Source organism: Amphibalanus amphitrite, unplaced genomic scaffold (genome assembly GCF_019059575.1).
Source record: "Amphibalanus amphitrite isolate SeventyFive unplaced genomic scaffold, NRLGWU_Aamphi_draft 000188F_arrow, whole genome shotgun sequence".
NCBI classification, from domain to species: domain Eukaryota; kingdom Metazoa; phylum Arthropoda; class Thecostraca; order Balanomorpha; family Balanidae; genus Amphibalanus; species Amphibalanus amphitrite.
In genome coordinates this window covers 283,512-298,116 of record NW_024881683.1, presented here as the reverse complement: position 1 = coordinate 298,116, position 14,605 = coordinate 283,512, and the positions used below count along the sequence as shown (strand labels likewise).

General features: G+C 48.3%; 1 protein-coding gene across 6 annotated transcripts in view; it reads left to right on the top strand.

Annotated features, from left to right (window-relative positions):
- The first annotated feature begins 2,125 nt into the window (after nt 1-2,125).
- The window catches only part of LOC122384383 (muscle LIM protein Mlp84B-like), a 32,671-nt gene continuing 20,191 nt past the window's right edge, over nt 2,126-14,605 (top strand). Inside the window, exons 1-4 of one of the 6 annotated variants that reach the window (XM_043371743.1) lie at nt 2,126-2,473; nt 6,974-7,099; nt 7,522-7,693; nt 10,885-10,999. In XM_043371743.1, coding sequence (XP_043227678.1) covers nt 6,979-7,099; nt 7,522-7,693; nt 10,885-10,999 — 408 coding nt within the window. In that variant the 5' untranslated portion in view covers nt 2,126-2,473; nt 6,974-6,978. Of the gene's footprint in view, nt 2,585-3,358; nt 3,568-6,973; nt 7,100-7,521; nt 7,694-10,884; nt 11,000-14,605 lie in introns of those variants that run through there. The other 5 variants (XM_043371747.1, XM_043371748.1, XM_043371746.1 and 2 more) reach the window with 5 other exon arrangements.

The following is a 14,605-nucleotide window of genomic DNA, read 5'->3' as shown; positions in this document are numbered from 1 at the left end:
TAAAAATGTTAAAATTTGATACTTAATCTTTTTTTTAGAGCAAGTTTTTAACTGCATAGCATTATTATTTATAAATTATAATTTTTATAGCTGGTTATAGTGAAACGTGAGTGAAACAAAACAATTTATTGCCATTTTTTCTATTGAGGTCATTTAAAACTCAAGTACAATTTTTGATTGAAAGAGGCAATTGTGGCTCGCACGTCCTTGGGGATTTGAGCGCAGATCATTATTTGGAAAAATCAAAATAGATGAATGTTTTTCTTTCTTGGATGCTCACTAGTACTAGTGTTTTGATGCCTTGCATATCAAATTAGTTTGGGACTTGCTCAGAAGGCTGCTTCAAGCCTGGCATATCACATCCCAGAAAATATCCAAGGTAAGAAAGAAGCAAGAGTTTTGACTAGACAATCACTGTTTGACAGTCCATCAACTTCAGTTTCATTTTCCATACCTAACATTGATAATGAAAAGCATCAGGGTCTGTTGTTCTGTCCCACAACCATGCTTCAGAATTTGGCATTAGATGTCTACACTGCTAGTGCTTCTATTCTGGTTCGTTGTTTATGTTTTCTGTTGACATGTAGGCACCTAGGTACCTACCCATCTTTCTTAACAACTTGCAAGGGCTTGTGTAGGCATGCGTTGCGCATCAGGCTTCAGGTCTTCGGCCTAAAGCCAGATATACAACCACTTAACCTATGATGCTTCATGAGCTTGAGAATCTATAGCCCATTGCAATGTGCTTTTGGCTATATGATATGTTTCAACTAAAAACAACTTATTATATACTATTTGGTTGCATTTCATTGAAAGTATCCACGGCCGGCTGACGGCTGGCTGCCCACAGTTTGCCACGGCTGTGGGCGGCTGTGGCTGTGGAGCCACGGCTGCGGGGCGGCTAGGCTGTGGAAAATTGCAGCCGTGCAGAACTCTGCTCTCAGGGCTCGTCACACCGGGTCTGCCGCCGAAATCAGTACCGGCACACCGCTGAGACCCGGCGCACAGCGCCACGCTCCCAGTTGCAGTGTTCTGCCGGCGTCGTATGTCGGAGGCGAGTTGGCGGCTGGCGCTCCAGAGGATTTTGGCCAGGATGTGAGGCCAGAGCTTGAGTGTGCGGCCATTCACCGTAAGGAAACGTTGATAGTAAGAGGGGGAGGGCTGCCGAAGAAGTTCGTTTGCATGAAGCTAATACATAAATCAGTCTAACTCACAGACGCTTATTTCGCTATTTCAAAGAGGCCACAGTTCACCATTCGTTGCAGTGCCGTTTTCGCACCAAAACAGCGTCATCGCCTTCCACCTGAATACTGCCTCCATGCAGCTCCTTCAGTAGTCTGTAGCCTTGCCGGATCGTCGTGTGAAGGAAGTAAGTGATGTAACTGATGTAGCTGGATTTCGGCTCATCAATAACATGTTCTTTCTTTGGAGTGATATCGACGTACGCGATGTGTCCCTCCGACATTTTAAATACATGCTTGTCAGACCAGCTTCATGAATTTCGTCGTTTCCGAAAGTGTCTTATTAGATGTACAGTCAGTCTCAAAAGTACCGCGCAATAGTGCGGGGGATCCATCAAGCCCGACCGACGGAACGACTGCTAAATTTGAGTCAATTGACATCCTCGTCCATTCCCCAGGTCAATTGGCTCGGTGACTTTCAAATTATAGCAGACCCTTCCTCGGTCAGGCTTGATGGATCCACCGGTACTTTGTGCGGTACTTTTAACACTGACTGTACTTTGCAACGCACTCGATCTTGACGTCCTAGTCCCATGAGGCTAGCTCTGTTGTGACTTGCCCAACTTGACGAGGAAGCTGTTGGCAAAAGCAGCAGATCCCCTGGAGTCCAATTCATGCTTTGTTCTTGGCTGGTCATAGGCCTCGAGTTTTCGAGCATACAAGTAGTAAATAAGACAGTGCCAATCGTAGAGACCTGCGAACAGCAAAGAACGTCAGTTCAGCGGTGTCAGTGGTGATGGCGCGTAACAGACACGCGTCGGAACGGAGTGCTGGCCGCTCGCCTCGCGTCACCTCCTCGCGCCGCGTGCTCGGCGCTCCGGAGGTGGCCGTAAGCGTCGCCGACAGCAGCACGTGCTCAGCCAGAGTAGCGTCATCGCTGACTCAGTGGTCGCCCTCTCACCGTCCCGAAATGACCCGACCGGGACATAGGCATCGTTGGCCCTCTCGAGTCGGTGCCACAATAAAAGCAGCGGGCCAGCAGCGGCGCCGAGTGAGAGCGCGTTCGAGTGGCATCCTCTGCGCGCAGCACATCGGTGAGCGAGCGAGAGCGAGGGCAGGCAGACGCCAGCCAGCCAGCCAGCCAGCCGACGGCGGGACGCTATTTTTACCGGCCGACTTGAGGATATATTTTTGATTTGGAAGTCGAACAGCCGGCGCGCCTAGAGGCAGTGGCCGCAGTCAGCGCGAGAAGCCCCGCCTGCCGACATCGCCCCGGACTCCAGCCGACTCAGGTGACTCGGGAGACACACCGGCACTGACCTGACCTGACACGAGCTGGCGAGGTCGGGCTAGGTCGACAGGTGCACGCGACAGTGGACGCCAGCGCGGACAGATCCAGGCAGGTGTGGTACAGGAGTACCGGCGGAGGCGGCGTCCCGGCCCGGTGGCAGCTAAGTGACACCTCCCGCTCGGGAGCCCCCAGCACACGTCTGTAGCCCCGTTTCCATGACACTTCTGAATCCGGATTAGCTCCGAATCCGGATTCAAACGACCATGAAAACGGCACATTTCGCGTTGGGGGATCGGATCGGGTAATCCGGATTCAAAAAGAAGATTAGAGAGGCCGATCCCACTTTGGCAGCATATGGCAGCACTATTCCCTTTGCGGCAGGCTGCGCCGCCGCCATTTTGAACTGAGCGTTTCGGCGCCAGTTTTGGTCTGCGGTTTATGTTTGCTGCAATAATTGGGATAAATTTTCTTAACCAATTGTTACAAAGCACGGCAGAAACTTACATGGTCGCAAGAGAAGACGACAGACGACACTACACACTCAGCACACCCACGTCCACCCTCCCCGAGCGGCACCGCGCGACACTAGGGGACGCGCCAAGGTCGCGCCGTCTCCCCTACCCGCCGCGGCGGGGACCCTCGCCGCCGGCCGTACAGTCTCGCCGCCGGCCGTACAGTCTTTAAACACTGACACCGTGGTCGCTGAATCCCAGTCGGTAGTCTCTGCGCACAAACGGTGGCACAGATCCCTGAAAAGACACAACTTACCGCTTGATTCGCATTAGCTTGAGAACGTTATGAAGGGAATTATGAAGTAAATCGCCGCAGCGCGCCAGTTACGTCTACCAATCCCGGATTAGAGAAGCCGATCCGGATCGGCCAATCCCGGTGCGAATCCTGTTTCGGGAGGGATCGGTCATGGAAACGGCACTGCTGATCCGGATTCGCCGATCCGGATTCGCCAATCCGATCCTGTCCGTAGTGTCATGGAAACAGGGCTTGTGACACTGCTGTGCCCGGTGACCTCCGGGGGTGGCTGAGTGGTCGAGGTGGCGGGACTGTGAACCAGTGCTGACAGGGTGACAGCTGGTGCGAGTGAGTTTCGGAGAGTCGGCCAGTGAACGACAGAGGACGTTTTTGGTGATGATTTGACATTTTGAGAGATACTAAGTCCAGCTTAGGCGTAAGCTGCAACTCAAACCATTTGGTCATTCTTATCAGGCAATTTATCTACTCTATATGCTGTGTTCGCAGATGCAGCCTGCAGGGTTCCATTCCTCACAAAATAGCGCGTAAACTCGCCTTTATCTGTTACTTACGGATGCTCTGTTTTGATAAAACAATTTTAACGATAGAGTTCATCTACAAATATCTGACATGATATACATTTGGTCGTCAAGATAAACATAATTCTGCCGAATTAGTTTTGGATGCATATTTGTGGAGAAGCGTGTCATGAACTTACGTTAAAATGGTATATTTTCATATTCGTCTAATCGTGTTCATTTCAATGACCAAAATTAAAACGGTTCAACGAAACTATAAGAACGAAAGTATCACATGATAAGGTCATATGACGATCAACATATATTTCTACAAAACTGATTTTTTCCCCAAGCAATCGCAATAATTCCTTAGTTAATTGATTTTGAAATGCTAATGTAAATCCCTGAAGACCGTCGCCGTCACATTGACCAAGAATTGTCAATTCCAGAGAAGCTGTACAGAGCTGTATTGACGTTTTACAAGCAATAGTTACACAATGCAAAATGTCTTGCGTTTACCGCTACATTATTCAACAACAAAAGTTTAAAAGCGAACAAAGTTTAATCTCAGACTTGTCAGGTGTATGCTTGGATAAGTGATGACAATAGAGACATTGTCTTTCAGTTTCAGCTAACCATTCATATTGTCTTAGACAGTGGTGACTGAGGGCGGCGTCTTCTTCAACTAGACCACCCCGATCTCCCGTAGGTCTAGGCGGTGACACAAATCACGGGATTCAAATTTATTTTAGTAATAGAGTGGCAAGAGAAGTGGGCCTTGATAGAATCGGGGCTTTTTGTTACGTTTCCTTGCATGTTAGCGGCATTACATTCAAAATTTCGGCAGAAATCTTCATTTTATTGGAATGATCTAGCTGTATGATGATGATGATAATGATGATGATGATGATGATGATGATCTTAAATGGTTTATGATTATGTCTGTCTTTTTTACCAAGTCTGTCAAAGGGACAAAAAGACTTGGGAGTTAGGAGGCAAGCTATTACACGTATACTGTTTTCCAGGCTGAGATGTGGTGATTTTACTTTCAGAAATATGATTTAATCAAATATAAGTAAAAAAAGCTTCCCGCTAAGTGAAAGTTGCCCAAGTTTTCAGATTGCTTATTCTATGCATGCAAGAAGTGCTCAATGTTCACGCAGTGTGCATTACGCATTAGATTGAGTTGTGGCTTCATTTTCGAACATCTGTCGTTCTTAGCATGGTTGCTCTTGCTAGGTGTGCCATTTCCAGCCTTGGGGGCAACCGTAGACCTTTCTGCACATGATTAGCACAGCACTTACTTTAGCACCAATCCAGGAATCGGCGAGGAATTTCATCAAGCTTTGAGAATCGATGAATCACGCGGGGACTTGATGCATTCCTTTTCCTTCGGCCATGAGCTGCCACTCAGGATCTTGTTCTTAGCTTGTTCAGTGTGTTCTGTTTGTGTTGTAAGCCAGCTATAGTAGCCACCCCATGATACGGCGAGTGACAGGACAAGGTGCCCGCCCCCGGGCGCCGCTGCTGGCCAGTTGAAAGGTGCGGGCAGCCGACGTCGGCCCCGAACCGGTCTCCGGCGGCACCAACACAAACACGTGTCTGAGTCACCGCGCCGCCGCCGCGCCTGCGCCGCCAGCGCCGAATTTGGCGCGCCAGATAGGATTTCAGCGCGGCCAGACCTTTTGTCTGGTGGTGGTGGCCGCACTCTGGTGCTGATAGCCTTGCGGTCTGTGGGACGATCCAGCTGATCATCGTTTGCCGCTTGCTGACGAGCACGGACGGGGCCGGCGCTATCTTTAGCGCCCTGTGCGGGCAGCTCTCCAGGGCTCGCCGGGAGCGATAACGGCAGCAGCAGCGGCGATGGCAGTGGCGGTGGCTGGGCGTTTATGCGCGAGCCGACAAGAACCGCTCATGGGGCGTGCTCCGGGCCCTAGTTGACCTCTGTCGGGCAGTCCGGGTGGGTGCCAACTCGGTCGAGGCCGGTGGGGAGACGATCCGAGATCTGAGCTCTCGGAATTTATCACTGACAGAGGCCCGGACCATCCAAGCTCTGATGGATGGCGGCGCACAGCTGGCAGCACGCTATCGCAGATCTCCAGATAATGGGATACATTCTGCCGTGTTTCCTAACACCCAGCGACTGGTGGATCCAGGGGGGATGTATTTTAAGCAAATACCCCCTTCGCACTGCCCAAAATCGATGCAAATTTGTCGTTTTTCTAGAATAGGAAGAAAACTAAATGAATGTAGCGAATCCATGAAACTAAATGACTTTTAAGGGACAAGTTTGCTTTTAATTGCACAGCAGTGCGCAAGAAATCGAAATCCAAAGAGTTCATAGAATTTGAAGAAACTTCCTTGAGGTATCCCCCATAACGTCCGAAATCGCCCTCTGGATCCGCCTATGCACCCAGAAGCGTTGCAGCTTCGTCAGGGATTGGATTTGTGTAGCTGTGATTCCGGGAACAGTCCTAAATAGCCTGTCGGGGGCGGTTTTGCGGAAATGTTTTCACGGCATTTACATTGCTAGGGGCGGGCACATTATGTGGCGTGCTCGTAAGCGACGTGCACCATATCGCCAGTATTGCATGGCCCCAAATTCCCAATAAATCATTGTGTAATTGCACTTTCATTCTGCAGCGATAAAACAGTGCTTTGAACTGGATGAAACGCATTTTCAAGCAACTGAGACATCCGACATTTTGACTCACAACGTTCATTACAACTTCCATGCACCGACTCACGTATGATGCTGAAACGATAGTCCTGAGGATGATTTTGCCAACAGAAAATCGCAGGCTGCGTTTTTTTCATTAAGATTTAAGTTGCCTCCAATATTTATCAATTACGCGAAACAAAAATAGCCACTGATGTAAAAATATATCACGCAGCCTAGCTGATATGAATGCTTTTTTCGCGTGGCCGGTTTAACTTGCAGGCGATTTGAGGAAATAAATATGCCGGCAGCGGGCAATTTTAGGTTGGTCAAACTGGTGTCTGAATCCTGTGTAGAAAGTACATTTCGTTGATTTACTAGTTGAATTTCCTCCCGATTCGGCAGTGCTGAGCGTTTAGCTACACATGAATGTTGATATCGTATAGGTACTTTCTTAGCCCCAGTTTTTGTGCGCAGTGTTCTCTGCCCTCCCTCTCTCCCTCCCACCTCCTCCCGTCGCGGTGCCTCCCCGCACCACCCCCCATAACAACTGACCGTGACCTGTGTGTCCCCGCAGCCACCATGCCGTTCGTTCCCAAGATGGGCGATCAGGCCAAGTGCCCGGTATGTGACCGGGCCGTGTACGCTGCCGAGGAGCGCGTCTCCGGCGGACACAAGTACCACAAGACCTGCTTCAAGTGCAGTGAGTAGTGACTGCGGTGTCCTACTCCGGCCACTGGGGTCAACTGCGACAAAAGCGTCCTCTTTGTTACTGCGGAGGGTTGGGTGCTCTTTTGTTTGGACCGTAGCGTAGCTCGTGCTATCCAAGTACTGCTTTTGCATATTGTGCTAACTATATAATGTTTTGGTGTGATTTATTGTTTCCAGTGTTTATCCTGAATTCATTCGTGATGCTTCGTTTTTTATAAAAATATAGTCCGAACCTTTTGAATGAAATGATTAACTAGGGTGAGTCCCCGTTTCACATATAAATGTTCATATTTTACCCTGATTCTGACCCTGATCCCTATTCACTATTACTATTGATCGCTATTCACTTTTGATCACTATTGATCGGTGTTCTGGCCCGCCTTCTCACTCTGACGGCTAACCGGCCCTCTGCAGGTATGTGTAACAAGGGTCTGGACTCGACCAACTGCGCCAATCACCAGACGGAGCTGTACTGCAAGCTGTGCCACGGCCGCCGCTACGGACCCAAGGGCTACGGGTTCGGCGGCGGAGCTGGCGCGCTCAGCATGGACAGCGGCGAGCAGTTCGGCAACAAACAGTCCGCATCGTAAGTACAAACAGTTCGGCAACAAACAGTCCGCATCGTAAGTACAGCTCGGCAACAAACAGTTCGCATCGTAAGAACAGTTCGTCAACAAACAGTCCGCATCGTAAGCACCTACCTACATTTCGGGAAGAAACACTCCACATCTACATAAGTAATGTTGGGAAAATAACAGTCCACATCGTAAAGAACAGTCTGACAATAAATTGTCCGCCTCGTAAGTTCAGTCTGACAAAGTACTTTACGCCTCGTAATTCCAGTCCGGATGCCCCCACAGCGTTGAAAAGTACCCCCTTTTTCACAGCAATGCATATGAAATTGGCATTTTTCTCGCGTGGAGAAGGAAATTAGCATATGAGCTCGAAAAACTTGTCTTGGATTGCACATTGATGCATAAGAAAGTGCCGGATTGCATGTTTTAGCATTTGAAGAAACGTTCAGTAAGAGGTAATGCCCAACTGCAGTGTTCAACTACGCCTTTATGGAAGCAACACTAAAAGCATAACAATGTTGAGATGCGTTTATTTGCTTGTTTTATGCTTAAGAGTAAAAACACATTTTGCCTATTAGTACATTGAAGAGTTTCAAGAAATTTGTTGAGCTTTGCGGTGCGCTGCCTATTACGCATAAAATTTATCTTCATTTTGCCTCACCAAACATGTGATGAAGACACGTTTGTTCTTTCTCGTTGTAGAAATGTTTTATTCGCTCGCGTGCTCCAAGTATAAGAGTGACACATTTAGCACTTAACAAAGCGTTACTGTATTACATATGGATCCAGTGTAAGCCCTATGGTGGAGCCGGTCAGGCCAGCACTGGCTGATTCCGCGTGGAGCGATCAGAATGCCTGGAAGCATGCTGTGCCGCACTACACCGCTGTTCGGCGGCGCAGCGGACCCGACTGAGCGAACACCCGCTGTCCGTGTGGCAGTCGTGGCTCCGCTGTTCACGTATCGAGCTCCCGCAGTCGGTGTGACAGTCGGAACGCGGGCAGCTCTGCTGCAGTTCGCTTTGGACTCTGAAATAAGAAGCATCCTGCAGCAAATTGCCTAGCCAGGTAACATCGGCAAATCATATTCATTCGTAGAAAGCTACCTATGGCGGTAAATGATCTTGCAACAACTTCCTAAAGAAAAGCTACGGCTGCTGAGTGCTCAGTATACTTTCTAGGTAAACTGTTACGGTAATGCTTTTTCAGGCGAGTGCCCGGTGCGAGATAGAGATAGTCGAATATACTCGTAGAGATATAGTCGAAGCAAATCGCCAACCGCCTAGGTAGAATTTCTGGTACAGGAGACTTGCGATGAATACATTTTATGCATAGGTTCTGATATATGTAAGCGGCTCTGTATGTCTCACAAACCGGAAAATGTCGCGAAACTACTTCATGGCAGATACATAATATTCATGTAAATGCGAAGCCGAACATGAAACGGCGCACGGTCCATGCATGACGGTCGCTGTTACCTGACTGTGCCCTCCGATTACTTTTCCATTACGTTTGAACTGCAAGTTACCTGTCGGTAGATTGACAACATCAACTTGCCGTATATTTCCGTGTCATTGCATCGGCTCAGACCTGGTGCTGGACACTTTGCGCGCCCGAAACTCGCCGCCGTCATTTTCCTTTGGTCACGAAAGGTCACGAGGAAATGCGGTCAAAGCGGTCACGTGAACACAACGGTTTTATATGAAGATTCAACGCCGTCAGCTGGCATCGATTAGACAATAACGTTGGGAACATAACAAGGACGTCAAATGGACTAACCTTTATTGCAAACAATGATAATGTAATTATCTCTAACGTCCGAAATATTAACTTCATTAACCCGGCGGCCGCTGGGCCTCCGCGCCACCCGCCGGCCGCTGGGGGGGGGGGCATATAGTTGCCCCCCCTTTACTTCTGCTACGATATCGTCGCAACGCGAAGAGATAGAGAAGCGAAACTTTGCACACATCTTCCTGAATACCTAGCCGAGGTTGTGTCCAAATTTGGTGTCGATCCCATTTGAAATGACGTCACAGTGACGTCATAAGTGAAATTATAGATTTGCGACTCTCATATTCCTCACGATACATCAGATATATGGGACCGAATATAAAGGGTCGATTATTGGTCAGAAACTAGATGGAAGTGGAATTAGATGTTTTAGGATGACAGCAGGTGCTGTCTAGTTCATTTGCAGTTGAATGCTCAGCGTCATCAGAAACGGTCCATATCGGAAAACGACAAAAATTTATGACGTCACTGTGACGTCATCTTAGGTGCTACAACCACCAAACATTCCTCAAACATTGCCTAGGTATTCATTTGAAGCTATGCCGAGTTTCACGTTCGCAACTCATCAGGTTTCGGAGATATTTCACAAAACGTAAAGGGGGGGGGGGCAACTTTATGCCCCCCCCCCCAGCGGCTCGTGGGTTAAGATACATTTCTACAGCCAATAAATCAACAATCACTCCAAGTACCAGCGAATATTATTTTACGTTATTCTCATACCAACCAAAATTAACTTAATTTTAATGAAATGACGGACGCCACCGTAGCCCACTGCACCACTAAATTCCTGGCATCTGTTTCCCATGATGAGTCTACGATGGAGTTATCGGCTAGCCCTCGTCCGTATCGGCATTTTTTCGACCGCTTGCGTATATGGAGGGAGGAGGGGGAGGTGTTGATCGGGCCCCATCCCAGCCTTCCGCCCATGATCGGGCTAGAGCTTCGCGAAAAAAGTCGGTGTTTAAGATGCCGGTGTTTAAGGTGCTAGGTTATTGGTTGACCTTCCAGGTCAACTGAGTGACCCAAATGTCGAGAGTATGCTCATGCTCATGTAACTTCTTTAGGTTACATGCGCTGTTATTGTTTTTTGGTCTTGATTTCGTTCCCATTTGTTTTGTTCAAAGATACATTTTAATACATTTGTATTAATACATAATTGGGGTGGGTCGGGATACCTTAGGTCAGGTCAGCCATTAGGGCTAGCTACACGTAGTAGGTGTTTACCACCACGTAAAGCTTTGCAATATGTTACATGGGCACTGGGCAGTAAGTAAATCCAAGTCTCTAATATTCATATAAGCGTTAAATTAGCTAAAAACCTACTCTTAAAGTCGTAAAACTCATCGAAGTTAACCAGGGTCATCTAAGGTCAATGATCGTGACCTAAAACCGTTCTGTGTGTGTGTGTCTGCAGGAACAACTACCACTACCCTCAGCTGCAGAAGATCGCCCAGGCGCCGCCGGGCGAGGGCTGCCCGCGCTGCGGCGGCCGCGTCTACCAGGCAGAGGAGATGCTGGCCATGGGAAAGGTGGGTGTCTGAGTCGCTCCACAGGCGCTGCTTCAGGGAACAGTGGGTGGCGCCGCGGGGGGAGGGGCGGCCGGGGTGAGGTGAGGAAGGGATGGCTGACTACACAGTGGATGTCCGAATTGAGAAAAAGGTATGTTAATGTTGTATAAGCTGCCTGATTCTGCTGTAGAAGTGTGTGCTGGTAAAACACGTGTCGTGGTATAATGATTCGTAGTTTTAGGGCGCACCAGCAGTGAGGCTATATCGCACGTTTCGTGGTAAATAGAGAACATGGTGTGCACTAGATTGTAGACTTACAAGATATGTTCAAAATCACGATGTCATTGCCAATGGTCAACCCAAATGTCAATGTCGCGATGTCAGTGGCGCGATAATATGAAAGAGAACAACGGTCTACAGTACCCATATACATACTATATGAATGCTCACAAAACGGACGTCAACATGACCATAACTATGATGCTGAACATAAAAAATATCTCGGCGGCGATCTTAATTTCATGATTCCGAAGTCTGCCAATCAAGTATGAAATTTGTCTCCTGAGGAACATTTTCCAAAAATAATTAATCATTTAACCTCATCACAGGGACCTTTATCCCATAATACTAGTGTCAAAAATTGATGACACAATCGTTCTTATGAGGAACACAACGCGTAAAATAAACTTCAAGGATAAATGCCATCTTCAAACACTAAAACAGCTTCATCGGATGGTGTTTTTATCGGATGGTGACTAACAGTTGTCAGCAACATCGGACATGTATTCTCTAAAACTACCGCCACTAATACGTGGTCGTGGTCAGAGACTAACACTAGAACGTGATCACAAAAGGAGCAGATGACAGAGACAGTGTTCACATCGACCGTGTCCCGGCAGGAGTGGTCGCAGACGAGGCGAGCGGTGGATGGTCGTGATACGAGAGGTCACGGAGGAGGCTGAAGGCATCAGAGTCGTGACACGAGAGGTCACAAAGAGGCTGAAGGCACAATGGGCGTGACATGAGAGGTCACGAACGAGGCTGATGGCGGCGGATGACACGAGATGTCATGGACGAGGATGATGGCGGCGGATGACACGAGATGTCATGGACGAGGATGATGGCGGCGGATGACACGAGATGTCATGGACGAGGCTGAAGGTGTCTGACCGTGATGCGAGATGGCACAGAAAGGCTGATTGCGGCTAAACCGTGATACGAAAGGTTGATGAGTGCATCAGGGCTGTGATACGAGGGCCATAGACAGGCTGAAAGCGGCTGGGCGATGGAAAGTTGGGTTATACTAATAACCGATACTTTACCGGCCAACCGCTTATGAAAATGTGTCTCATTTCGGGGATCACACTACATTCCAGAAAGCGATGCATCGCAAATGTAAAAGTTGGAGCTCCATAATAAGTCAAGGGAAGTGCTTTACTTCCAAGTCACTCCCTTGACCCCATACGTTTTCCCATCTCCGGACTCCGACGTTGCCGTCAAGGACGGATCTAGTGTTAAAAATTCTCCCTCGGGGATGCTTTTCTGGGTTTTGATTCACCCTTTGCATTGCTTTGTGTCATCACTCATATGAAACCTTTTTTAATTCATAGCCTGTTTTTCTCAACAAGCTATATTATTGCAATACAGGAGGACACATTTCTCCTCATTATCAAAACAAAAAAGTGTTTCCAATTTACAGGAGACCCCCTCATTCTTAGACGTTGGTAACCGCAAGGGTTCACCCTATTCCTGGTGACGCAACTCAGGGGACGACGGTCCGGTAAATTGGCGGCAAAAGGAATCGAACCCGTATCCTCCCGAACCTCGAACCTTCGTCTCAACAACGGCATCATTTATTTCGTTTGGAACTCCATATTCACGGCTATTCTGTCCAAGTGCCAATACATAAATACATATATGCTGAATGGTAAAGATGTTAAAGGAGAAGAAAGTACAGCACGTATGACGTGGTATCACACAATATAAGCGCCTAAAGCGCCTTCCTGATAAAGCGCCACCAGGACCGCCACAGCTTTCAGCTGATACAGGGCAAAATGTTCATACCACGCTACAGGACACGTTTGGTTTTCATCGTATGATTGATACCCCATTTGTGCATACGTGTTTTCTATCTTGCTTTCTCGGCGTACTTACAAGATGACTTGTCTAAAAGAAAGATCACAATCCTTGATCGTTTTAACAACGGAAAGTTAATCGTTGGCCGCTTTTGAATCTAAACAATTGGTGTTATTAAAAAATGTTAGTCACCAAGAGACACCACGGTAGTCTGATCTGGATATGACAGGGACATGTTCACATCGACCGTGTCCGGCAGGAGTGGTCGTGGACGAGGCGAGCGGTGGATGGTCGTGACACGAGAGGTCACAAAGAGGCTAAAGGCATCAGAGCCGTGAGACGAGCGGTCGCAGACGAGGATGATGGCGGAGGATGACACGAGATGTCATGGACGAGGCTGATGGCGGCGGATGACACGAGAGTTCGCAAAAAGGCTGAAAGCGGCTGGGTCCGGTGATGCGAGATGTCACGTGCGACGATAATACGCGATGCTAGAGGTCATGGACGAGAATGAGTCGTGATGCTATGGGTCACGGATGCTGATGAAACAGGATGCTCCGTGTGTCCTAGTGATTACCGTTTTTTACCACGATTACAACCTTTTCTCGGCCGGAAAGCTTCACGTTCCCCGACTTGTTTTGTACGGTCAGACCCATCGGTCTAGCGAGACCACCATTTCAGAGTCGAAAGGATGATAGAATTAGCGAGATACATCGGTCTGGGTGGTCACCATGTGGGTCACCGTGACTGAGGTTGTCTGGAATGACAGAGCCATCCATCCCCGCAAAGCGTCAACCTACCGCACGAGGGCCTGCTCCTGGAGATCTACTCACTTATGACGCAGCTGACAGTCCAGCTAGGTCCTAGGATCGGGGGGTTGATTAGGATTTGTGCGTCCTAAGAATAGATCAGAGTATATCAGAGGACGTCGTTTGATAGGTGTTCCTGTATTAAACCAGAGTCTGGGAACCGGCCGAGAGGGCCACACCAGGTGCAGGAGGACCGTGCTGCCATCTGTATGTGGTACTTTAAACTTTCGATTAAAATTATCACCGGTAACCCGGGTGCGGGAAAGGTCAGGTGATAGGCCCGTGTTGTCACTCGCGACAACCACTGCTTAGCGTGACGCCCAAGCCACTCATTAATTTCCTCGGAAAAATGTCTTCAAAAAGTGTAGAGGCCTCATAATTGCCAGTGATGCATGATCCTAGAGGTCACAGCTGGGGGCGGAGCTTGCTATACAGATTACAGTGCAACGCCTGCGATTTTCCCCCACGAATCAGCGCTAACCCCATCAACTTTAACTTGTTTGTACGACTTTGTGGCCTAAGGAATCAATCTTTTTTCACATTGAGAAGCTTGGAATGTCTGTTTACTGCGAAAGATGGTCGCTGTAATGATAGGAATTGTTTTAGTCGAGCATCTTATTGCACATGACAATCTGACTTTGTAGGTTTGGAGACTTCTTCCTACCATTATCCTTGCAAAAACTCCATGACCCACGGTCACAGACAAGGCTGAAAATTGAAAGTAACTGAGTCGTCGATTACT